This window comes from Scyliorhinus canicula, chromosome 10 (genome assembly GCF_902713615.1).
Source record: "Scyliorhinus canicula chromosome 10, sScyCan1.1, whole genome shotgun sequence".
Lineage (NCBI taxonomy): Eukaryota > Metazoa > Chordata > Chondrichthyes > Carcharhiniformes > Scyliorhinidae > Scyliorhinus > Scyliorhinus canicula.
Window position 1 is genome coordinate 10,368,463 of NC_052155.1, and position 26,590 is coordinate 10,395,052.

The 26,590-nt window shown below is 47.8% G+C and overlaps 1 protein-coding gene across 3 annotated transcripts in view; it reads left to right on the plus strand.

Annotated features, from left to right (window-relative positions):
• Nucleotides 1-16,771: 16,771 nt before the first annotated feature.
• The window catches only part of laptm4b (lysosomal protein transmembrane 4 beta), an 86,029-nt gene continuing 76,210 nt past the window's right edge, over nt 16,772-26,590 (plus strand). For all 3 annotated transcript variants that reach the window (XM_038808594.1, XM_038808595.1, XM_038808593.1), the window contains exon 1: nt 16,772-17,037. In XM_038808594.1, coding sequence (XP_038664522.1) covers nt 16,939-17,037 — 99 coding nt within the window. In that variant the 5' untranslated portion in view covers nt 16,772-16,938. The remainder of the gene's footprint in view (nt 17,038-26,590) is intronic.

The following is a 26,590-nucleotide window of genomic DNA, read 5'->3' on the forward strand; positions in this document are numbered from 1 at the left end:
TACCGGTGCAAACTGCTCCGGCGCGGGGCTGGCCCCCAAAGGTGGGGAGAATTCCCCACCTTTGGAGGAGGCGCGACCCCTGAGTGGTTGGCGCCACTCCCCTACGCCGGCACCCTCCGTCATGCCGGGTAGGGGAGAATCCCGCCCCTGATAATGGAATTTGACAGACTATATAAAAGGCTGCAGAAACACAACCTGGAATTTCCACAGTCTGCGTTGGCATTTGAATTACTGGACTGTGCTAGAGTGAGCAACATGGATAGGCTCCTGGCTTTGACAGGAGTTCAGTTTGCGGATAAGGATACCTTATTTGAACAGATGACAGAGGCCTTAAAAAGGTTTCTGGGGAAACATTCGATTCCGATGGCTCTGATGACCCAAATCGGTCAGTCAGCGATAAAGCAGAATATGGAAGATACACTATTAACAGGATGGCGAAATCGTATGGCTACGAAACATGTTGCAAGAGTATGGAAGGAGATCGGGAACCTATAATAGGAGGAGGGACATGGAGAATGGAAATAGGGAGATGAACCCCAGAAATGCCCGGGGTATGATAAATCAATGTTTACGATGTCACTCTCAATACCATTATGCTTTCAACTGTCCAACACGTTATAATAGAATATTTGAAGCGACACATGACATAGAAGAGTGAGAGAGGAAAAAGATAGTGACCAGAAAGAAGGCATTGTCCTATTAATAAGCAGTTTTACTCCGGTAATGAGGGTTTTGGTTGCAGAATCCTTCAATTGTGCTGTATTGGACAGTGACTGAACATCCACTGTGTGTGGGATTGACTGGTTCAAATGTTACCTGGACTCTTTGCTCTTTGAATGCTGAAAATCGTAACAAGGTTAAGGAATTTGAAAGTTCCACAAGTTTCAGGTTTGGGGATGATAATACTCTGAAGTCGCTGAAAAGAGTGGTGATCCCTTGCAATATTGCTGGAATGAATCATTTCACTAGCACAGATGTTGTATCGAGTGAGATACCTTTGCTTCTGAGCAGACCGTCGATGAAGAAAGCACACATGAAACTGCAAATAATATTTCAGGTGCAGTTGTTAAGGATGTGTTAATGGCAGTTGGAAATGGGACTTTAGCTGATAAAAAGCTTGTTGTATTCAAACTGCAGAAGCAATTTGCGCATCCGTCTCCTCGGAGGCTGAAAAATTTATTAAAGGATGCAGGGGTAAGGGATGAAGTCTATACTAAGCTGATAGAACAGGTTAGTGATTGTTGTGAAATTTGTAGGAAGTACAGAAGAACACCAGCACGACCGATAGTAACCCTACCTTCAGCCAGGGATTGTAACGACATTGTGGGCATGAACCTTAAGATCTGGGATAAAGCTAACAATATATTTATTTTGCATTTTGTAGATTTAGCTATCAGATTTAGTCAATCAGCTATTGTACGAAGTAAAGAAAAGAGAGTAATTCTGGATCAAATCGTGGAAAAATGGATAGGGACGGGAATGGGCCACCGGCAAAATTCCTGCCGGACAATGGGGGAGAATTTGCTAATGATGAGTTTAGGGATATGTATGAAAATGTGAATATCACAGTTATGAATACGGCTGCGGAAAGCCCATTTAGTAATGGTGTGTGTGAAATAAACCATGCCATAATAGAAGACATGCCCCGGAAAATGTTGGCAGATAGGCCAAACTGCAAGTTAATTTCAGCTTTAGCATGGGCAGTACATGCAAAGAATTCATTGCAGATGGTTGGGGGCTATAGTCCCTATCAATTAGTGTTTGGTAGAAATCCTAAAATTCTGTCCATTTTGGATGACCAGCCTCCAGCTTGGGAAGGGACTACAATTAGCTCTGCCTTTGCTGAGCATTTAAATGCATTACTTTTTTTTTGAAGCAGAAGTCTCTGAAAGAATTCTCAGAGCTTTAAGACATAACGTACGGCCATCAAATACCATTTTTCAGCAAGGAGACATAGTATACGATAAGCGAGACAATTTTAATGAAAGGAAAGGCCCAGGGAAGATCAATGGCCTAGATGGCAAAACAATTATTTTGCAACATGGCAATCAAACTGTTAGGGTAGATTCATCAAGGATAATGGGTACAGATTACAAATGTTCATATTTAGACAGAGCAGACAGACATGACGAGGAACCAGGGTCATCTGGTACGCACGTGTTACAGAACTATGAGGACCAGTTAACTGATATAGACAGGGTTTCTGTAGAGGAACAGAACACTTCTGATGAATTAGAACAGGCCATTTTTCCGAAACGACAACTGCCAAAAGTTGGTGCAAAAGTGACATACTTGCCTGAAGGGTCTAGTCAATGACAAGATGCAACTGTTATTAGTAGAGCAGGGAAGGCCACTGTAAAGTATAAACATTGGTTGAATGTACAGCATACAGGGGAGGGAGTCAAGACAATGGATTGGGAACTCGAAGTTCAAAAATGGAGGACACAGAAACACAGTGCCAGTTCAGATAGTACATCGGATAGTGAACAGGTCCGCAGGAAAAGGTTGAGAACTATTGAAAGGACATCCCACAGCAGAAGGGAAAGATCAAGCAGCAGCAGTACAGAACGAGATACCAGGCGGGAAAGGGGACGTAGTTTACCAAGGTCTCGGAACATGGGTAAGACTATAAATACCACTAGGAGTAGAAGTCCACATGCATGTGAGATTTTGGTGGCTTCCAATAAATTAGATGAAAAAATTATAAAAGATGCCAAACAGCATAGTTGGAGTGAATTTGGGGTATACACTGAAGTACCGGATAGGGGACAAAGAGCTCTAACCCACAGATGGATTTGCACGGAAAAGGTTCTTCCGGACAGAACTTATAAGGCAAAGGCCAGGCTTGTGGCAAGGGGATTTGAAGAAAACTTAGAAGATCAGGATTTAAGGGTAGATTCACCTACAGCAGGAAAGGTTATTTTAAAGATCTTCTTGTCTCTATTAGTCACAAAGGCATGGGAATGCAAATCTATGGATATAAAAGCTGCCTTTTTGCAGGGGCATCAGCTCCAGAGAGACATTTTTCTCTGTCCTCCTAAAGAGGCAGCTAACACAGAAGGGGTACTCTGGAAGTTGAACAAATGTGTCTATGGATTAAATGATGCATCTAGAGTCTGGTATATTTTGGTAAGGTCAGTTTTGTTAAAGTTAGGCTGTTGCCAGTTGAAAGCAGATCCAGCAATGTTTTACTGGCACTATAAAGGAAATCTTTATGATGAATGTCGATGATTTTCTGGGGGGTGGGACTAGTGATTTCGAAGCTATTGCAATCTCTGGTTTGAGGAAAGAATTCACGGTTGGAAGCCAGGCTTCCGGTGCATTTTAATATATTGGACTGGAAATCAGACAGACTAAGTTAGAGACAACTTCACGTCAGCAATCTTATTTGGAAAGCATCAGTCTAACAGCAATTAGTCGTGGCCGGGTTTCACAAAAAGGCGCAATGGTTTCAAAGACGAAAAAGAGCAACTGAGAAATTTAAATGGGCAACTGAATTGGTTAGGTAGACAGACTAGACCGGACGTGAGTTTTGATGTCTTAGAGTTGAGTACAAAAATGAATGATCTCAAAGTGGAAGAGATAATAAGAGCAAATTAAGCATTGGTCAAATTAAAAATGCAGGAGTGTGTTTTGAGGTTCCCGGTTTTAGGTGACCTTTTGGGCAAATGAAACTCATAGTTTATAGTGATGCGCCCTATGCAAATTTATGTGATGGGGTTCCAAGCGCAGGAGGTTTTATAATTTTCCTTTTGGAGAACAATGGTAAATCTTACCTTCTTGTGTGGGAAACAAAGAAAATAAGGAGAGTGGTCAAAAGCACTTTGGCTGCTGAGACGTTAAGCCTTGTCGAGGCGGTGGATATGGCCTTTTATATATCTCAGATATTGACAGAAATTTGGGGATTAGGAGATTTGGGTAATATACCTATTGATTGTCACATTGATAATAAATTCCTGTGGGAAAATGTGCACTCACAAAAAGTGTCAATGAAAAAGGTTAAGGATAGACATCGCAAGTTTGAAGTTTGAAGTTGGACAGAGGGGAGATAGCAAAAATGAAATGGGTCGACAGTGGTATCAATTGTCCGACTGTTTTACGAAAAGAGAGGCTAGTACACAGAATCTTTTGGATATTGTTAATGAAGGGTGTCTGTTTCTGTGACTTTGTTTTTTTTCCTTCCAAAACTAAAAAAAAAGAAGGGGGGAAATTGCGTGTATTTTTGAGTTTCTGGTAATTTTGTTTTCACCTAATTATATTTTTTCTCTAAGGAAGGGGAGACTGTTAAGGAATGGGTTAAGAGACATTCCAATTAAATGTCTAATTTATGTTAAGTATCCAGTAATTGACACTGATATGTAAAGAAGCTGCAGGTGGCCTTTGGGGCATGTGATGTGATGATAGAGTTTTTGTAAAGGAAAATAAAGGTGTTTGTGAGGAGTAGAACTTTTCACTCTTTATACAACAGCAGCTAAACAGCTAACACTTGAGCCCCCAATACCCCACCTCATAGGGGTAGGGCACCCTGGGCCCCATCCCTGGTGTGGGCAAAATGCTACCTGGGCAATTTGGCACTGCCATGGTACCAGGCTGGCAGTGCCAAGGTGCCCGGGTGGTATTAGCAGTGTCAGGGTGCCACCCTGCCCAGATACCAAACACCCTGGGGCTTCTGATTACCTAGGGCACCCCGAATTGTCAGTCCGCCTCGTCCCCGTTTATGGGCACCAGTGCTAAATGGCATCAGGCTGGGGTCTCCTCGTTGAGGCCGGTAGAACCCAGGGGCCAATTAGATCTGGCACCAGCAGAGTTGCTCTCCTATCTCTGCAGGTCTGGGTGCTGCCCATTGTGGGCGGGATCCAGATCATGACGTCTCGCATGATCTCATTAGATCTCGTGAGGCGTAATGACAGTCAGGAATCCCGGAAGAGGCCTATCACAGGATCTACCAGCTGCGTCTTGTCCCGATTCTAGCAGCACACAGCCGGTAAATTGTGCCCTAGTTGTCTGTCCACAGTTAGCCCAGTTGGACCTTACTCTGAGTACTCATGACCTGGGCTGCCTCTGTACCCACGGTAACTAAACCACCCAGGCTTGTTGTCGGGCGGAATTCATGACTCTATTTACTACTTCATTTTACCTTGATTTAAAAAGGCAGTCCAAAACAGAATCATCTTCTGACACCTCACATCTGTAACAACTGATTAGCAAATGAACAAAAGGTGATGCGAAGGAAAAACTTTTTATGCAGCTAATTGTTTATAATCTGGAATGCAGTGTGTCAGAGACAGATCCAATTGTGGCTTTCAAAATGGAATTATCTTTTCTGGAATGATCAATCTGTGATTCTATAACTCAAATCAATTTGTTTTTATTAATTCAAGGGTGTCGCTGACTCGGCCAGCGTTTATTGCCCATCTCTAGTTGCCCTTGAGAAGGTGGTGGTGAGCTGCCTTCTTGAACCTCTGCAGTCCATGTGGTGTAGGTACACCCACTGTGCTGTTAGAGAGGGAGTTCCAGGATTCTGACCCAGTCAGGATGGTGGGTGACTTGGAGGGCAACCTCCAGGAGGTGGGGTTCCCATTTATATGCTGCCCTTGTCCTTCTAGATGGCAGTGGTCACGGGGTTGGAAGGTGTTGCCTAAGGAGCCTTGATGAGTTTTTGCAGTGTATCTTATAGATGGTACACATGACTGTTACTATGCGTTGGTGGTGGAGGGAGTGAATGTTTGTGGAAGGGGTGCCAATCAAGAGGGGCTGCTTTGTCCTGGATGGTGTCGAGCTTCTTGAGTGTTGCTGGAGCTGCACTCATCTGAGAGTTTGGCTCAAGTTAGAATCAGAGCATGATGGGAAATGGAATGAGAGTTTGGTCAAGTTAAATCAGAGCTTGATGGGAAATGGAATGTCAGGTTTGTATACCAGCTTTGTGAAATGAATTGTTCCTGTGAGAAGGCGTTATCACGACCTTGACTGTCTGTGAGAATCTGTGGTGGGAACGAAACACAGCCAGGGGAAGATTCACTCCTCAGGACTTTTTGATAAAGAATTACTATGCTATGAAACTAACTGTATTACTAATCATGGGAAGAAAATAATTACTTAAAGGAGGGGCGTAATGAGCTAATTGTATCACTATTGATTGAAAGCTTGATGGGTTTTGTAAGAATATATAGTCAACTGTAACTAAGAGAAGTTTTCTTTTTCACCAGCTGTAACTCTGAGTTACAGCTGTGTTGCAGCCCCGCGGTGAATAAAAACAACTCTTTGAAGTTATCTGGTGTTCGACTGCTGATTACCTCTGGACTGGTGTCGAGCTTCTTGAGTGTTGCTGGAGCTGCACTCATCTAGGCAAGTGGAGAGTATTCCATTACACTCCTGACTTGTGCCTTGTAGACGGACTTTGGGGAGGGTCGTGAGGCGCGTTACTCTCTGCAGGATTCCTTGCCTCTGATTTGCTCTTGTAGCCACAGTATGTATATTGTTATGGAAGCCTGGTCATCTCTCAACAGTGACTAAGAGACTGGACCAGAACAATAACCTTTTTAAATTTTACTGCGGTACAGAAAGATCGATTCATTCCAGGAGTGATAAAATAAGAAATAAGACTTGGTTATTTTATAAACAAACTTTATTAAAATAAAAGGGGAAAAAAAACAATATTTAAACTTTTAAACTTCAACCCTAACAATAATAGACTACATGTAGTTTCTTAACCTTAACACACTAGTTCCCATTAAACAGCACTTTAATAGAACATGCTGCTCTCATGCCACTTACACAGGAATACTTGAATTTACAAAGCAATTTTTCTTCCGTTAGGGACATGCGTTCTGAACCCTTTTCCAAAGCCTGCCTCGGTGGTAACTTTCATGACCTATCTTGATCTCTTTCCAAAGCCTTCTGAAGATCTTCAGTAACTGTTCAAAACAGGATTTTTTTTCTCTCATTCTCTAAGCTCTGCCCTGCCCCTCAAACAAAGGTTCTCTGGGGTATCCAGACTTGAACCTATCATTGTTATCTTGGCTATTTGACGGCCACTCCCGTGGAACAGACCACGCTTTTTAAAAAATTGTTCATAGGATGTGGGCATCACTGGCTGGGCCAGCATTGATTGCCCATCCCTGAGGGCATTTAAGAGTCAACAACATTGCTGTGGGCCTGGAGTCACGTGTAGGCCAGACCAGGTAAGGACAACAGATTTCCTTCCCTAAAGGACATTAGGGAACCAATTGGGTTTTTACGACAAACAACAATGGTTTCAGGGTCTTCTTTAGACTTTTAATTCCAAATTATTTTATTAAATTCAAATTTCACCATCTGCTATTGTGGGATTTGAACCTGGGTCCCCAGAGAATGACTCTGGATCTGTGGCTTACTAGTTGAGCGACAATATCAATAAGCCACTGCCTTCCCTTATTGATATGCAACTAACCTCCCATTGATGGACAACAAGGCCATCAGGCACTGTAATGGGCTAATGGCTTGTCATACAGGAGTGTCCCAAAGGACAATGGATCTGGGGCATCCTGTACATTCCCAGTAACAAATTTAAGTCTGAATGGGGCAATGTAACTCAGTCGGGTGTGGGTGTATCCCTCTGACTCTGTGCTAGGAGTTTTTTTCCCCCTCAGTTTGTTTAACCCCTAAATTGCCGCTACATCTTGGACCTCATTTCTGGACCCACATCCCTAACATCTCCCTTGTGTAACAATATGGCAAGTCCAGCTCAGTTTCTGGTCAATAGTAACCCCCAGGGTGTTGTTAGTGGCGGATTCAGTGATGGTAATGCCATTGAATGTCAAGGGGGATGGTTAGATTTTCTGTTGTTGGAGATGGTCATGGCCTGACACTTGTGTGATATGAATGTCACTTGCCACTTGCCAAATTTGGACATTGTCCAGATCTTGTTGCATTTGGACATGTACAGCTTCTCTAACTAATTTTGCAAGGCTTGGGATACACTTTCTTCATACAATTACTGAGCCTTTTACTGACGCTGTTGCTGATTACTGATGCTTCTTTAGCACAGTGGGCTAAACACCTGGCTTGTGATGCAGAACAAGACCAGCAGCGCAGGTTCAATTCCCGTACCGACCTCCCCGAACAGGCGCCGGAATGTGGCGACCCGGGGCTTTCCACAGTAACTTAATTGAAGCCTACCTGCGACAATAAGCGATTATTATTATTATTATTATTATTATGTGTGGAAATACAAATATTTATGAAAAATTGAGTAAATGAATAATTTCTCATCATTGCGCTTTATTAGGATGTGCAGTATTCAGTCAACTAACTAAGCTCTCGTGGGACCGCAGTGTATTGTATCTGGAGGTTTCTAATTGCCTTGCATTATTTATGTTGTTTCACTGATATTGAAGACAAATGAAATGAACCAGAAGATGTTTGTTCCACAATGACAATAAGCAGAGACGGTTAAGGGGAGATTTTCTTTTGAAGAGGCGTTCAAAATCTTGAATGTGCTTCACCCGAGTAAATCAGGAAGGACTGTTCCACTTGCTGGAGGGTTGACAGTCAGAGGAAAGAGAATTAAGATGATTGGTGAAAAGAAGCAGAGGATTTTTTCTTTAACGTAACAAGCTGTAAACATCTGGAATTCGACCTCCTGAAAGGATAGCGGGTGCAGGTTCGATAATTACTTCCAAAGGGAAAGCGGATGATTATTTGAAGACAACAGATTTTACAGGGAAAATAGCTGAGGGGTTATTGGGCTGAATTTTCCGCTTCACACCGCCAGTAGCCCGGGCCAAGCATCGTATTCTCTAAGCTCTCGTGCTTGTCCGGTCCAATGGACCTGGAATAATGTGGGAGGGAATTGGTGCCGGTCCTAACAAACGTGCATTTGACGCGATGGACCTCACGGTGGCTCAAGGGGGTAGATCTTTAAGAGAGTTGCCCCCAAATGCATTGGAGGGCTACCTCCCCCCCCCCCCTCCCCCATCCCCCCCCAACAATGTCAGACTGGCCCACCCCACTCACACCAGACCCCTCCCACTACTCCCCATCAGAGACCCCCTAAATATCATTGTTATAGACAGGGCAGAAGGGGGAACAAAAGAGGTGGGGGAGTTGCATTGCTGATTAGGGAGCAGATCACGGCTGTGTTGAGGGAGGACACATTAGAGGGATCTTGTCGTGAGGCATTATGGGTGGTGCTTAGGAATAAGGAGGGTAAAATCACAATGCTGGGGGTGAACGGTAGACCTCCCAGAGCCCGCAGGAGACAGAGGAGCAGTCAGATAGTGAAAAAAGCAGGGTAGTTGTGATGGGTGACTTTAACTTGCACCCATGCTGACTTGGAATCCCTTACAGCCCGGGGCTCGGATGAAGAGGAATTTGTTAGATGTCACCAGGAGGGCTTTTTGATACAGCATGTTGATAATGCAACCAGTGAGGAGGCCATACTAGGCTTGGTATTGGGGAATGAGCCAGGCCAGGTGATTGATGTTTCAGTGGGGGAGCATTTTGGGCTTAGTGACCATAATTCCATAAGATTTTGAGTAGTCATGGATAAGGACAAGAGTGACCTGTGGGTGAGGAAGTTTAATTGGGCGAGGGCCAATTACATCCAAATTAGACAGGAATTGGGGAATGTGGATTGGGAGCGGCCAATTGAGGGCAAATCCACGTCTGACCTGTGGGAGACTTTTAAAGGCCAGTTGATTGAAGTGCAGAACAGGCATGTCCCCGTAAAAATGAAGGGTAGAAATGGCAGGATTCGGGAACCATGGATGACAAAGGAAATTGTAAGTTTAGTCAAAAGGAAGCATATGACATGTCTAGGCATCTAAAAACTGACAAAGTCCTTGAGGAGAACAGTGAAAGGAGGAAGGAACTTAAACGTGGAATTAGGAGGGCTAAAAGGGGCCACTAAATAAAATGTCTTTGTGAATAAAACTTGGTCAAGGAGAATCCCAAGGCTTTTTATGAATGTACTAGGAGCAAGAGTGTAGCAAGAGAAAGAGTAGGCCCACTCAGTGACTATGGAGGGAAGTTAAGCGTGGAACCACAGGAAGTGGGTGAAACCCTTAATGAAGACCATCGGTATTCACCAGGGAGAAGGATATGATGGATGTTGAGGTCAGGTATAGGTGTGTGAACGCTCTGGAGAACATCAATACATCTAAGGAAAAATTGTTGAGTATCCTAAATTGCGTTAAGGTAGACAAGTCCCTGGGGCCGGATGGGATCGATCCCAGGTTATTGTGGGAGGCAAGGGGAGAAATAACTGGGGCCTTAACAGATATCTTCACATCCTCTTTGACCACAGGCGAGGTTCCGGAGGACTGGAGAGTAGCCAGTGTTATTCCCTTGTTTAAGAAAGGAAGCAGGGATAATCCACCAAATTATAGGCCGGTGCGCCTGATAACAGTGGTGGGGAAGCTTCTGGAAAAGATACTGAGGGACAGGATATATGCACATTTGGAGGAAAATGGATTAGTTAGTGACAGGCACCATGATTTTGTACGGGGAGTTGATTGAGTTTTTTGAAGAGGTGACAAATAAAATTGATGAGGAAAGGGCTATGGATGTAGTTTATATGGACTTAAGTAAGGCATTGACAAGGTCTCACATGGCAGGCTGCTAAAAATACTAAAATCACATGGAATTCGGGGTGGGTTGGCTGGATGGATACAGAACTGGCTTGGTTATAGAAGACAGAGAGCAGCGGTGGAAGGGTGTTTTTAAAAAATGGAAATCTGTAGCTAGTGGTCTGAGGCGTTCAAGTCAGACAACCCTGACCTATACAAGAAAACCAGGTACGGCCTCCGCAAAGCCATCCGAGATGCCAAGAGAGAATATCAAACCAAGCTAGAGTCACAGGCAGACTCTCGGTGATTGTGGCAAGGACTAAACAACATAACGGGCTACAAAGCGAAGCCGAGCAGTATCTCCGGCAGCAGCGCACCCCCCACCCCCACCCCCTCAATGAACCAATGAACTCAATGTTTTCTCTGCTCGGTTCGAGCAGGTAACCAACAATCCACTATCGAGTGCCCCAGCAGCCCATAATTCACCATCACAGCTTCTGAAGTCAGATCGGCCTTCCTAAAAGTGAACCCACGGAAGGCGATGGGCCCGGACGGGATCCCTGGTCGTGCACTCAGAGCCTGCACGGACCAGCTGGGAGAGGTGTTCGCGAACATCTTTAACCTGTCCCTACTCCACTCCGAGGTCCCCACCTGCCTCAAGAAGATCACCATCATACCAGTGCCAAAGAAAAACCAGGCAACGTGCCTCAATGACTACTGTCCGGTGGCCCTGACTTCAGTTGTAATGAAGTGCTTCGAGAGGTTGGTCATGAAGCGCATCACCTCCATACTCCCAGAATGCCTTGATCCACTGCAATTCGCATACCGTCGTAACCGGTCCACATCAGACGCCATTTCCCTGCCCCTATACTCATCCCCAGAGCATTTCCACAACAAGGACTCCTACATCAGGCTCCTATTTATTGACTACAGTTCCGCCTTCAACACCATAATCCCAGCCAAACTCATATCAAAGCTCCAAAACCTAGGACTTGGCTCCCCACTCTGCAACTGGATCCTCGACTTTCTAAACCACAGACCACAATCAGTAAGAATGAACAACATCACCTCCTCCACAATAGTCCTCAATACCGGGGCCCCGCAAGGCTGCGTACTCAGCCCCCTACTCTACTCCCTGTGCACACACGACTGCATGGCAAAATTTGGTTCCAACTCCATCTACAAGTTTGCTGACGATACGACCATAGTGGGCCGGATCTCGAATAACGACGAGTCAGAATGCAGGAGGGAGATAGAGAACCTAGTGGAGTGGTGTAGCGACAACAATCTCTCCCTCAATGCCAGCAAAACTAAAGAGTTGGTCATTGACTTCAGGAAGCAAAGTACTGTATGCACCCCTGTCAGCATCAACGGGGCCGAGGTGGAGATGGTTAGCAGTTTCAAATTCATAGGGGTGCACATCTCCAAAAGTCTGTCCTGGTCCACCCACGTCGACGCTGCCACCAAGAAAGCACAACAGTGCCTATACTTCCTCAGGAAACTAAGGAAATTCGGCATGTCCACATTAACACTTACCAACATTTACAGATGCACCACAGAAAGCATCCTATCTGGCTGCATTACAGCCTGGTATGGCAACTGCTCGGCCCAGGACCGCAAGAAACTTCAGAGGGTCGTGAATACCGCCCAGTCCATCACGCGAACCTGCCTCCCATCCATTGACTCCATCTACACCTCCCACTGCCTGGGTAAAGCAGGCTGCATAAACAGAGACCCCTTCCACCTGGCTTACTCACTCTTGCAACTTCTTCCATCGGGAAGGAGATACAGAAGTCTGAGAACACACCCGAACAGACTCAGAAACAGCTTCCCCGCTGTTACCAGACTCCTAAATGACCCTCTTATGGACTGACCTCATTAACACTACACCCTGTATGCTTCAAGCGATGCCGGTGCTTATGTAGTTACATTGTATACCTTGTGTTGCCCTATTATATATTTTCTTTTATTCCCTTTTCTTCCCATGTACTTAATGGTCTGTTGAGCTGCTCACAGAAAAATACTTTACACTGTACCTCGGTACACGTGACAATAAACAAATCCAATCCAATCCAATCCAGTGTTGTTCCACAGGGATCAGTGCTGGGACCTCTGTTGTTTGTAGTATACATAAATGATCTGGAGGGAAATGTGGGTTCTCTGATTAGTAAGTTTGGGGATGATACGAAGATTGGCGGAGCTGCTGATAGTGCCGAGGATTGTCAGAGGATAGAACAGGATAGAGACTTGGGCACAGAAATAGCAGATGGAGTTTAATCCAGACAAATGCAAGGTGATGCATTTTGGAGGATCAAATCTAGGTATGAATTATACTGTAAATGGCAGAACCCTCAGGAACATTAACATACAGAGGGATCTGGGCGTTCAGGTCCACAGTTCCTTAAAGTGGCAACACAGGTGGCCAATGTGATTAAGAAGGCTATGGCATGCTGCCTTCTTCAGCTGGGGCATTGAGTACAGGAGTTGGGAAATCATGTTGCAGCTATGTAAAACCTTTTAGGCTGTTAAATAAGCTAAGAGCCCATGTTGTTAAGGGTAGAATATTCATGGCATGGATATAGGATTGGCTGACTGGCAGAAAGCCGAACATGGAGATAAAGGGGTCTTTTTCAGGATGACAGCCAGTGACTAATGGTGTAATAATAATCTTTATTAGTGTCACAAGTAGGCTTCAATTATCATCTTCTATCATCAAGGAAGAAATAGCGAGGCATCTGGATGGAAATTGTCCCATTGGACAGACGCAACATGTATCCATAAACTAATACCTAACTAATTTTGTGGAATTTTTTGAGGACATTATCACTGTGGTAGACAACTTGGAGCCAATGAATTTGGTATGTCTGGATTTCCAGAAAGCCTTTGACAAGGTGCCACACAAAAGGTTGCTGCACAAGATAAAGATTCATGGCATTAAGAGTAAAGCAGTAGCATGGATAGAGGATTAGTTAATTAATAGAAAGCGAAGAGTGGGGATTCTCTTGTTGGCAATCAGTAGCTAGTGGTGTCCATCAGGGATCAGTGTTGGACCCACAATTGTTCACAATTGACATAGATGATTTGGAGTTGGGGACCAAGTGCAATGTGTCCAAGTTTGCAGATGACTCTAAGTTGAGTGGTAAAGCAAAAAGTGCAGAGAATACCGGAAGTCTGCAGAGGGATTTGGATAGGTTAAGTCAATGGGCTAGGGTCTGGCAGATGGAATACAATGTTGACAAATGTGAGGTTATCCATTTTGGTAGGAATAACAGCAAAAGGGATTATTATTTAAATGATAAAATATTAAAACATGCTGCTGTGCAGAGAGACCTGGGTGTGCTAGTGCATGCGTCGCAAAAAGTTGGTTTACAGTGCAACAGGTGATTAAGAAGGCAAATGGAATTTTGTCCTTCATTGCTAGAGGGATGGAGTTTAAGACTAGGGAGGTTATGTTGCAATTGTATAAGGTGTTAGTGAGGCCACACCTGGAGTATTGTGTTCAGTTTTGGTCTCTTTACCTGAGAAAGGACGTACTGGCTCTGGAGGGTGTGCAGAGGAGATTCACTAGGTTAATCCCAGAGCTGAAAGGGTTGGATTACAAGGAGAGGTTGAGTAGACTGGGACTGTACTCGTTGGAATTTAGAAGGATGCGGGGGGGATCTGAGAGAAACATGAAATTATGAAGGGAATAGATAGGATAGATGCGGGCAGGTTGTTTCCACTGGCGGGTGAAAGCAGAACTAGGGGGCATAGCCTCAAAATACATAAAGAGAATATTCAGAATGTCCAATTCACCTAACAAGCACGTCTTTCGGGACTTGTGGGAGGAAACCGAAGCACCCGGAGGAAACCCACGCAGACACGGAGACAACGGGCAGACTGCGCACAGACAGTGACCCAAGCTGTGAAGCAACAATGCTAACCACTGTGCTACCATGCCACCCACGGTATGAGGTGTGCTTCAGGCATCGGTGTTGGAACCACAACTTGGAAAGTGTCCAAGAATGATCCCTGGAATGAAGAGCTTGTCGTATGAGGAGCAGTTGAAGACTCTGGGTCTGTACTCATTGGAGTTTAGAAAGATGAGGAGGGATCTTATTGAAACTTACAGGATCCTGAGAGGCCTGGATAAAGTGGACATGGAGAGGATGTTTTCACTAGTAGGAGAAACTGGAACCAGAGGCTACAGCCTCAGACTGAAGGGACAACCATTTCATAATAATAATCGTTATTAGTGTCACAAATAGGACTACATTAACACAGCAATGAAGTTACTGTGAAAATACCCTCGTCGCCACATTCCGACGCCTGTTCGGGTACACTGAGGGAGAATTCAGAATGCCCCATTCACCTAACAGCACATCTTTCAGGACTTGTGCGGACGAAACCGGAGCACCCGGAGGAACCTCACGCAGACACGGGGAGAACGTGCAGACGCCGCACACACAGTGACCCAAGCCGGGAATCAAACCCAGGTCCCTGTGAAGCAATTGTGCTAACCACTGTGCTACCGTACCGCCCCAGTTTAAAACTGGGTTTAAAACTCAGCTTAAAACTGAGATGAGGAGGAATTTCTTCAGCCAGAGGGTGGTGAATCTGTGGAACTCTTTGCCGCAGAAGGCTGTGGAGGCCAAATCACTGAGTGTCTTTAAGGCAGAGATAGATAGGTTCTTGATTAATAAGGGGATCAGGGATTATAGGGAGAAGGCAGGAGAATGGGGGATGAGAAACACATCAACCATGATTGAATGGCAGAGCAGACTCGATGGGCCGAATGGCCTAATTCTGCTCACGTGTCTTATGGTCCAAACAGGAAACTAAGTGTTTTGACTCCGAGAATATTTTTTAAAAAATAATTTTTATTGGAATTTTTTACAGAAAATATAAAAATATAACAACAAGTCTAGCAACAAGCAGTAATATGCAACTAACAGCCCCATAACACCCACAATTCCCCCCATACCATAACATCACATGTATCACACTCCCCCCACCCCCCACCCCAACAAGAGAACTTAACCATAAATAAAAATTAAATAAATCGAATTTAAACAAAATAAGCAAACATAATCAACGCCCCCCCCCCCCCCCCCCCCCCCCGGGTTGCTGCTGCTACTGTCCCAGTACCCTATCGTTGAGCCAGAAAGTCGAGGAAAGGTTGCCACCGTTTAAAGAACCCTTGTACCGATCCTCTCAGGGCGAATTTAACCTTCTCAAGCTTAATGAAGCCCGCCATGTCATTGATCCAGGTCTCCACGCTTGGGGGCCTCGCGTCCTTCCACTGTAGCAAAATCCTTCGCCGGGCTACTAGGGACGCAAAGGCCAGCACACCGGCCTCTTTCGCCTCCTGCACTCCCGGCTCTACACCCAACCCCAAAGATCGCTAGTCCCCATCCTGGCTTGACCCTGGATCCCACCACCCTTGACACCGTCCTCGCCACCCCCTTCCAGAACTCTTCCAATGCAGAACATATGGAATTCCAGAACATATGGGCATGGTTCGCTGGACTCCCCGAGCACCTGACACACCTATCTTCACCCCCAAAGAACCTACTCATCCTCGTCCCAGTCATGTGGGCCCTATGCAGCACCTTGAATTGGATTAGGCTAAGCTGCGCACACGAGGAGGAAGAATTTACCCTCTCCAGGTCATCAGCCCATGTCCCGTCTTCGATCTGTTCCCCCAGTTCCCCCTCCCACTTCATTTTCAGCTCCTCTACTGATGCCTCTTCCACCTCCTGCATAAGCTTGTAGATATCGGATATCTTCCCCTCCCCGACCCAGACCCCCGAGAGCACCCTGTCACTCACCCCCCTCGCGGGGAGCGCAGGGAATCCCTCCACCTGCCGTCTAGCAAATGCCTTTACCTGCAGATATCTAAACATGTTTCCCGGCGGGAGCCCAAATTTCTCCTCCAACTCCCCCAGGCTCGCAAACCTTCCGTCGATAAACAGGTCCCTCAGCTGTCTAATGCCCGCTCTATACCATCCCCGACTCCGAGAATATTTTTAATTGCTGACGCCTGTTAGATCAAGACACAGTTACAAGAAAATACTTGGCAATTGGAGAAAAAAGGGGAACACAATCCTTGCAGGTTTGTTTTGTTTAACAGCTAGATTCCAGTGCGTAGCTCTGCAGCTTAGACAGCAGGAGTGTGTGAGTGAGTGTGTGTGTGTGTGTGTGGAGAGAGGGTTAAATTCTCTCCTCCCTCCCCCCCTCCCATCTGTTACAGGCAGCCTGGGAACAGGATCAGTGACAGGGTTGCAGTGCAGTCAGCATTAGTGTTGCTGCAGGCTTGGCTGTGCAGCTTTCCTTTTTGTTTTATTTTCTAATTTTGTTTTCTCTGTGTCTCTCTCTCTCCGTGGCTCCGTTGTGTGTTTCCTCAGGAGCCATGAGGACCCTCTCGCCCTTGGGTGGCTGGCACTCCAACAGCTGCTGCTTCTGCTGTCACGTTCGAACAGGAACCATAATCCTGGGAGTCTGGTACATGGTGAGTGCGGGATGGTGTGAGGGAATGCCGGAGCGCTGGGGGAGGGGAGTGAGTGAGGTGAGGCAGAGTGCAAGAGATAGGGGCAAGCAGAGGGGGGGGGGGGGGGATTGAGGAGGGAGGGGGTGTGAGAGAGGAGGGCGGGTGGTAAGGGAGGAAGAGGGAATTCGGAGCGAGGGTGGGAAAAAGGAGAGGGCGGTGAGGTGGGGAGGGAGAGGAGTGGGTGTGAGTGAGGAAGAGAGGAGTGCGAGGGATTTAGAGAAGAGGGAAGCGAAGGAGGGCGAAGAGAGGAGATTGGGGACGGAGATAAGAGTGAGGGAGAGGTGAACGGGGGGGGGGAAGAGAACGAGGGGGAGGAGAGCGAGGTGAAGAGAGGGAGGGTGACGGGAAGAGAAGGAAGTTGAGGAGGAGAGGGAGTGTGCAGAGAGGGAGAGGAGATTGAGGAAGACAGGAGTGTGACGGAGGGACTGAGTAAGGAAATGAAATGAAAATCGCTTATTGTCACGAGTAGGCTTTAAATGAAGTTACTGTGAAAAGTCCCTAGTAGCCACATTCCTGCGCCTGTTCGGGGAGGCTGGTACGGGAATTGAACCCGTGCTGCTGGCCTGCCTTGGTCTGCTTTAAAAGCCAGCGTATCAGCCCAGTGTGCTAAACCAGCCCCAGAGGAGGGGGTTGGTGAGGGAAGAAGAGAGCAGTGGGAGTAAAGGAGGAAGTAATGAGAGTGGAGGAGGGGTGGGAAGAGGAGGGGCTGAGGAGGAGAGGGAGAGGGAGTGTGAGGGAGGGAGTGAGTGAGGAGGTGGGGAGTGAGGGAGGGAATGAATGAGTGCCAGACAGAAGAGTTATCATGGGACACTTTGAGCAAGCTGGGTGCTTTGTGAGACTCATCCAGTCTAATTGTGATAAACACCTAGAAATGGCGAACCCCTTTCACATGGTTGCGATGTTTATGATTGGTGTCTGTTGACCAAAAAGGCCGGAGGTTATTGTTTGACTTGAGGCCCAGTGCTACTTCCAAACAGGTCAAATCTCCCTGGTGAAAACTCCTTCACTATCGGGATACATTGCGATTGTACATTCTGTACAATTTACTCCCTTTCATTGAATTGGTGAAGCTGCAAGATGCCAAACGCAGGGCTATTTGTGACCTTGGGAGGGTATTTCTGGAACTGTGTAACCTTCGCATGGCTTTATATCTCCAGTCTTAGTAAGATAATACTTCAGGCTAGACACTTTCTCTAAGCTGTTGCTTGAGTCAGAGAACATCCTGCAATGTATTGCAAAAAGGTTAGATAAACATGACTGTGTCAAAGGTGCAATAGTTGAAGCCCTTAGAACAAAAGTGGATGAAGAAAATGCTAATTTATCAAGTATGCGGGTGTTTCACAATTTGCTTCACAGAATCCGGTGTAAACACCAACTTCATTTTCAAAATAATTCTAAAAGATGGAAGTTAAAGTATAGCTTTGGAGTTGAATTTCCTGTGATTTTTCCCACCGAGCAGAGTAATTACTCTAACTGGTTTTAAGCCCTATTATTCTCCTGTTTGTAGATATAAGCACAGTGCAATGGTTGATTTCATGTAGCTGATGAGCTACATTTTCAGTAACTTATGTGCATGGAATTCTGCAAAGTAACCTCCCGACACTTTACCTAACACTGAAGGGCAACTAGGGACAGGCAATTGATGCTGTCCGAGCCAGCTGTGATAGTAGCTTGATTCACCGAATGCAGCATTACAGATCTCTTCCCCCCTATCCACCAACACCCCAGTGTCCCAGGAGTCCCCATTTTTGTTCCCTCTGTTGGCAGAGACAAAGGGCGAAATTCTCCGACCCCACGCAGGGTCGGAGAATTGGCGGGAAGCGGCGTTATTTCCGCTCCCGCAGGTTTTTCAATTCTCCCGCCGGTCAAAAACCGGCGTTGTGCAAATCCCGCCGGCAGCCTGTGAAAACAGCTGGCGCCGGCGGGATTTCATTTTTTAAAAAAATTACCTTAAATCTCCGGCCCGGATGGGCCGAAGTCCCGCCGCTGGGAGGCCTTCTCCCGCCGCCGAGGTTTAAACCACCTCTGGAACGGCGGGCTCAGCGGCGCGAGCGGGCCCCCGGGGTCCTGGGGGGGCGGGGGGCGATCGGACCCGGGGGGGTGCCCCCACGGAGGCCTGGCCCGCGATCGGGGCCCCCCGCTCACTCTGCGGGGCAGTGCCGTGGGGGCACTCTTTCTCCTTCCGCGCCGCCACGGCCTCCGCCATGGCGGACGCGGAGGAGAACCCCGCATCGCGCATGCGCCGGCAGTGACGTCAGCGGCCAGCTGCCGCTGACGTCACTGCCGGCGCATGCGCCGACCGCCGAAAGCCTTTCGGCCAGCCCCGCTGCCGGGGGCGCCGGGTGTTTGCGCCAGTCTACCGGTGCAAACTGCTCCGGCGCGGGGCTGGCCCCCAAAGGTGGGGAGAATTCCCCACCTTTGGGGAGGCGCGACCCCTGAGTGGTTGGCGCCACTCCCCTACGCCGGCACCCTCCGTCACGCCGGGTAGGGGAGAATCCAGCCCAAAGGGAGAAATTCTCCCATCGGGAGACTAATGGGGCGATTCTCCACCCCCCACGCCGGGTGGGAGAATAGCGGGAGGGCCTCCCGCCATTTTTCACGCCCACCCGCTATTCTCCCCCCCCCCACGCCCGACCCACGCCACGAATCGCCGCTCGCCGCTTTTTACGGCGAGCGGCGATTCTCCAAGGCCGATGGGCACAGCGGCCAGGCCTTCACGCCCGTTTCAAAACGGCAGCAAACACACCTGCTCGCTGCCGTCGTGGAACGGGCGCCAGATGCCCATTTGGGGCATCTGGGGGCCCGATTGGCACGGCAGTACCACGGCCGTGCCAAGGGGGGCATAGGCCCGCGATCGGTGGGCCGTGCGTCCGTAACAGACGCGCTCTTTTCCCTCTGCCGCCCCGCAAGATCAAGCCGCCACGTCTTGCAGGGCGGCTGAGGGAAATGACGGCAACTGCGCATGCCGTCATCAAGGCCGCGCCACCGTGAGGCACGGGGCTGCGCTCCTAGCCCCGCCCAGGGGGGAGAATCGGCCCCGGAAGTGGGCGTGAAGGCTGCTGTGGGTCACGGCCTGTCCCACGGCAGCCTTTACGATTCTCCGCATTTGTGGAGAATCTCGCCCTAAGTGCCGACGCCGGATTGAAAACCGGAGTGTTTCACTCCGGCGTCGGAGGTAGCTCCTCGCCCCCTATTCTCCCACCCCCAGGGGGCTAGAAGCGATGATGCGTCAATTACGCGCGCTGGGCCTTGGTGCCGCGTCAAAGCAGTGCCGCGTAAATTACACAGCCGGTGGCGCGTACATGATGTCACCCGCGCATGCGCGGTTGCCGTCCTCCCCGCGGGCGCCCCACAAGACATGGAGGATTGATCTTGCGGGGCGGTAGAGGAAAAGAGTGCGTCCTTTAGAGACGCCGGCCCACCGATCGGTGGGCACCAATCGCGGGCCAGACCCCTATTGAGCACCCCCCTGGTGCTCGATTCTCCCTTTCCCCCCCCCCCCCACAGGCCGCACACGCAGCGTTCGCGCGCTGTTCACGCTGGCAGTGACCAGGTGTGGTTGGCACCGGCGTGAACCGCCGGTCAGGCCGCTCAGCCCATCCGGGCCGGAGAATCGCCGCTCGACCATTAGAAACGGTGAGCGGCAATTCTCCGAGCGGCCTGTCGTGAAACGCGGCATGCCGTTTTGGGGGGGTGGGAGAATCCCTTATGGGTGCCAGGGCGGCGTGGCAGGAATCGCCCGGCACTCCCGCGATTCTCGCACCCGGCGTGGGGATCGGAGAATTGCGCCCAAAGTCCCTGCATATGAATCCCCGTCACTGCTAGCAAGTGTGAATGAGCCGTGTTACAAACTCGACTGATTGTCCTCAATTGGTTGTTAGTGTAGTTATTAGCACACTCAGGATTGCTTGGCAAGTGCAGCCCAATCACGTAAGCACACTTAACAAATCAAGAGCTGCCTTCCCTTCCTTTTCTTGCTTTCGGCTGATAGTTGGCAGGATTAGCAGGCTGATTATCAACCTGTTGAATCTCTTCATCCTTCTGTGACCCAACGAGTGCTAGAGTGGGGCAGGGAGTCTCCCCCTCGGGGGCAGGGGCATTACAAACGGAGGCACAAGAACTCTTTCAGTCCCTTTTTATACTCTTCAGAGAAAACGAGAACAATCAACCTCGTTAAATAATTATTAAAGGAACACTGCACCAAATAATTCTTTAAAGTAAACTTCACAAATTAAATCAAAATAATGGGCGCGATTCTCCGCAAATGCGGCGAGTCGTAAAGGCTGCCGTGAAACTGGCCGTGTTTCACGGCAGCCTCCGCGCCCCCTCCCAGGACCCCATTCTCCCCCCCGGGCGGGGCTAGCAGCGCGGCCCCGTGAAGCACGCATTGCGGGCTTAGCGTCCGTCGCTAAGTCCGTGCGCTAAGCGTCACGGCGGCTGACGCTCATGATGACGTCAGCCGCGCATGCGCGGGTTGGACGGCTCCAACCCGCGCATGCGCGGATGAAGTTATCACGCAGACGCATCAAACCTGCGCATGCGCGGGCCGTCATGCCCCTCAGCCGCCCCGCGGACTGATCCTGCGGGGCGGCAGAAGAACAAATAGTGCGCGAGTATCGGACCCGCTGCCCGCGATCAGTGCCCACCGATCGCAGGCCCATGCCGTGTTGCGGCCGTGCCAATCGGTGCCATGGTTGTCCGGGGCGGCACTTTGCGGCCGCTTTCACGAACGGTGAGAGCAGGTGGGATTGCGTTCGTGAAAACGGCCGTAAAGGCCTGGGAACTCGGCCCATCGGCCAGGGGAGAATCGCTGTTCGCCGTAAAAAACGGCGAGCAGCGATTCGTGTCGTGGGGCGGCCGTGGGGGGGGGGGGGGGGGGGGGGGGGGGGGGAGAATAGCGGGAGGGCGGAAAATTGTCGGGAAGGCCCTCCCGCTATTCTCCGACCCGTCGTGGGCAGCGGAGAATCGCGCCCAATGTTCCCGGGACTGGTGATGCACTGCCCGCAATGGCTTTATACTCTTTTGAGTACAAATAAAAATAAAGTAATTGACAAGTTAACTAAGAAACAAGTTAACAGTGCCTAAAGGGCAGTCCTTTTTTAGATGTGCTTAAGATATTTAATCAATCAAAACCCTCCACCTGTTTATCCTTGACCTTAAGTACATGATTAATAATAATAATCTGCTGCCAGACATTACTGCAATCAAAGATCCCCCCTTGTGGGAGAGTCTAGGACCAGAGGGCACAATCTCAGAGTAAGGGAATACAGGAATGAGGAGGAATTTCTTCTCTCAGAGGGGAGTGAATCTGTGGAATTCTTTACCGCAGAGAGCTGTAGAGGCCGGGTCATTGAGTATGTTCAAGGCTGAGAGAAACAGATTTTTAATCAGTGAGGGAATTGAGGGTTATGGAGATAAGGCGGCAAGTGTTGATGTTGAGAGGCTCTTTCCCTGGGCTGGACAATCTGGAACTAAAGGTCATAGACTCAGGATAAAGGGTCAGCCATGTGGGGTTGGGATGAGGAGAAATTTCTTCACCCACAGGGTTGTGAATCTTTGGAATTCTCGTTCCCGGCGACCTGTTGATGCCTTTGAGTATATTCAAAATAGAAGTCGATAGACTTTTACACTCTCACTAAATCAAGAGATACTGGGACAATTTGAGAAACTGAGGACAAAGGCAGGCATGATCTTACTTAATGGGCTTGAGGGGCTGAATGGGACACGTTCACTGTCCCTGGCTCCTTCACGTGCAAGAAGTGTGTTCAGTTGCAGCTCCTGTTAGACCGCCTGATGGCTCTGGAGCTGCGGATGGACTCACTTTGGAGCATCCGCGATGCTGAGGAGGTCGTGGATAGCACGTTTAGCGAGTTGGTCACACCGCAGGTGAAAGTTACTGAGGGAGATAGCGAATGGGTGACCAAAAGACAGAGCAAGAGTAGGAAGGCAGTGCAGGTGTCCCCTGCGGTCATCTCCCTGCAAAACAGATATACCGCTGTGGATACTGTTGAGGGAGATGGCTCACCAGGGGAAGGCAGCAGCAGCCAGGTTCATGGCACCGTGGCTGGTTCTGCTGCACAGCAGGGCAGGAAGAAAAATGGCAGGGCTATTGTGATAGGGGACTCAATCGTAAGTGGAATAGGCAGGCGGTTTTGCGGACGCAATCGAGAGTCCAGGATGGTACGTTGCCTCTCTGGTGCAAGGGTCAAGGATGTCTCGGAGCGGCTGCAGGACATCAGGACATTCTGGGGGGGGGGGGGGGGGGGGGAAGGTGAACAGCCAGCTGTTGTGCTGCACATAGGCACCAATGATATAGGTAAAAAACGGGACATTTTCCTACAAGCTGAGTTCAGGGAGTTAGGAGTTAAACTAAAAAGTAGGACCTCAAAGGTAGTGATCTCAGGATTGCTACCTGTGCCACGAGCTAGTCAGAGTAGGAATGTCAGGATAGATAGGATGAATGCGTGGCTCGAGAGATGGTGCCAAGAGGGAGGGATTCAAATTCCTGGGATTTAGGAACCGGTTCTGGGGGAAGTGGGACCAGTACAAACCGGACGGTCTGCATCTGGGCAGGAATGGAACTGATGTCCTCGGGGGGTTGTTTGCTAGAGCTGTTGGAGAGGGTTTAAACGAATGTGGCAGGCGGATGGGAACCAATGCAGGAAGTCAGAAGGTAGTAAAATAGGGACATAAACAAAAGGCAGTAAGGGGGAAAGAGTAAGGCAGAGAAGACATAGTCAAAAATCAAAGAGGGCGACAGTCCAAGGTACAGTGACTGAGGGGAGCTCAGTGAATAGGCCCAGTAATAACAAAAGGAATAAAACGGGAAGTAAAAACATAAATTGTAAGTGACGCGGCAGGTTGTTACATGAAGATATGGGTTCAACGACAAGGAAGATTAGGAGAAAAGTTAAGAGGAAATATAAGTTAGGAAAGATTACTGATCGAGGTGTTAAGATTCAAAGCAGAGGTATTGTTGCTCGTTCTGATGAGTGTACTTAACACTCAATTGGCTCTGTTTTATTCCTTAGCTCTAGAGTCGCCAGGTATCCTTATGATACCGCCACGAGGTTCAAGTTCAGATCAATGACTCAATACACCAGTTAGTAAGGTTCAATCAAACACATTTATTATTACACAGTAAATCGATACTCATGCAACTAATACTAACGGACTAAACTATTCCTACCACTATAAGCCAATACTTATCTTTGATAAGGGAACCCACTGGATCAGGGAACAATGGCCTCTTGTTCTGTCCTGAGACTGCAAGCTTCCCAGTTGGTTCGGGCTAAGGGGTCAGGAGTGTTTATTCTCGTAGTGAGCGTTGGGTGACACATGTCGGTGCAGCTGCTGGCCAGGCCTTTCCTCCTCACGTTCAAGTTCTTAGAGAGCTGCTGCAAAGGTGTTCTGCTGGGAGGGCCGACTAAGAGAGAGAACTGGACTTGGGATCTGTCCTTTATAGGTCACAGGGGCTTCGCGCCCATCTGGGTGGACCCTATACCTGCTTGCAATCGATTAGACCTCATACCAATCGATTGGTTTGAATTCCCCAATACTGGGGCTGTTTCCCGATCGCTGGGCGGTTCTTGGGGCTGTTTGTAACTTATCGTCCGGGACTCCTGCTGGCGCCTAAGAGTCTGGCTTGACCTTTTGTTATTCTCGATTGTGTCCATTGTGCCCGGGAATCACCGGGAATCACTCAATTAATATGCGCAACTGTTAGTTTCAGTGCTGTCTGGTTTCTTTGCAGACAGAATACACAGGGAGATTCTGCAGCCTGCTTGTCTTTCTGACATTGTCCAATTTTCCCTGCATGCATTTCAATTCTCCATTTTATGTCGGGAAATGGCCAACTTCGGTGGCTACAGTATAAAAGCCAACATAAGTGTACTTTACCTGAATGCTCATAGTATTCGGAATAAGGGAAATGAGTTGATGGCGCAAATCATCGTGAATGACTATGATTTAGTGGCTATTGCTGAAACGTAGTTAAAGGATGGTCACGACTGGGAGTTAAATATCCGAGGGTATCAAACTATTCGGAAGGACAGAGTGGATGGTAAAGGAGGTGGTGTAGCTCTGTTATTTAAGGATGACATCCGGGCAATAGTAAGGGATGACATCGGTGCTATGGAGGATAAGGTTGAATCCATTTGGGTGGAAATCAGGAATAGTAAGGCAAAAAAGTCACTGAAAGGAGTAGTCTATAGGGCACCAAATAGTAACAGGTGGGGCAGGCAATAAACAAAGAAATAACTGATGCATGTAGAAATGGTACATCAGTTATCATGGGGGATTTTAATCTACATGTTGATTGGTTTAACCAGGTCGGTCAAGGCAGCCTTGAGGAGGAGTTTATAGAATGTATCTGCGATAGTTTCCTAGAACAGTATGTAATGGAACCTACGAGGAAACAAGCGGTCCTAGATCTTGTCCTATGTAATGAGACAGGATTGATTAATAATCTCATAGTTAGGGATCCTCTCGGAAGGAGCGATCACAATATAGTGGAATTTAAAACACAGATGGAGGGTGAGAAGGGAAAATCAAAGACTAGAGTTTTGTGCTGAAACAAAGGAGATTACAATGGGATGAGAGAAGCGCTAGCAAAGGTAGACTGGGAGCAAAGACTTTATGGTGAAACAGTTAAGAAACAGTGGAGAACCTTCCAAGCGATTTTTCACACTGCTCAGCAAAGATTTATACCAACAAAAAGGAAGGACGGTAGAAGAGGGAAAATCGACTGTGGGTATCTAAGGAAATAAGGGAGAGTATCAAATTGAAGGAAAAAGCATACAAAGTGGCAAAGATTAGTGGGAGACTAGAGGACTGGGAAATCTCTAGGGGGCAACAAAAGCTACTAAAAAAGCTATAAAGAAGAGTAAGATAGATTATGAGAGTATAGAACAGATAGTAAAAGTTTCTGCAAATATATAAAACAAAAAAGAGTGGCTAAGGTAAATATTGGTCCTTTAGAGGATGAGAAGGGAGACTTAATAATGGGAGATGAGGAAATGGCTGAGGAACTGAACAGGTTTTTTGGGTCGGTCTTCACAGTGGAAGACACAAATAACATACCAGTGACTGATAGAAATGAGGCTATGACAGGTGAGGACCTTGAGAAGATTGTTATCACTAAGGAGGTAGTGATAGGCAAGCTAATGGGGCTAAAGGTAGACAAGTCTCCTGGCCCTGATGGAATACATCCCAGAGTGCTAAAAGAGATGGCTAGGGAAATTGCAGATGCACTAGTGATAATTTACGAAAATTCACTAGACTCTGGGATCGTCCCGACGGATTGGAAATTAGCAAACGTGACACCACTGTTTAAAAAAGGAGGTAGGCAGAGAGCGGGTAATTGTAGGCCAGTGAGCTTAACTTCAGTAGTAGGGAAGATGCTGGAATCTATCATCAAGGAAGAAATAGCGAGGCATCTGGATGGAAATTGTCCGATTGGGTAGACGCAGCATGGGTTCATAAAGGGCAGGTCGTGCCTAACTAATTTAGTGGA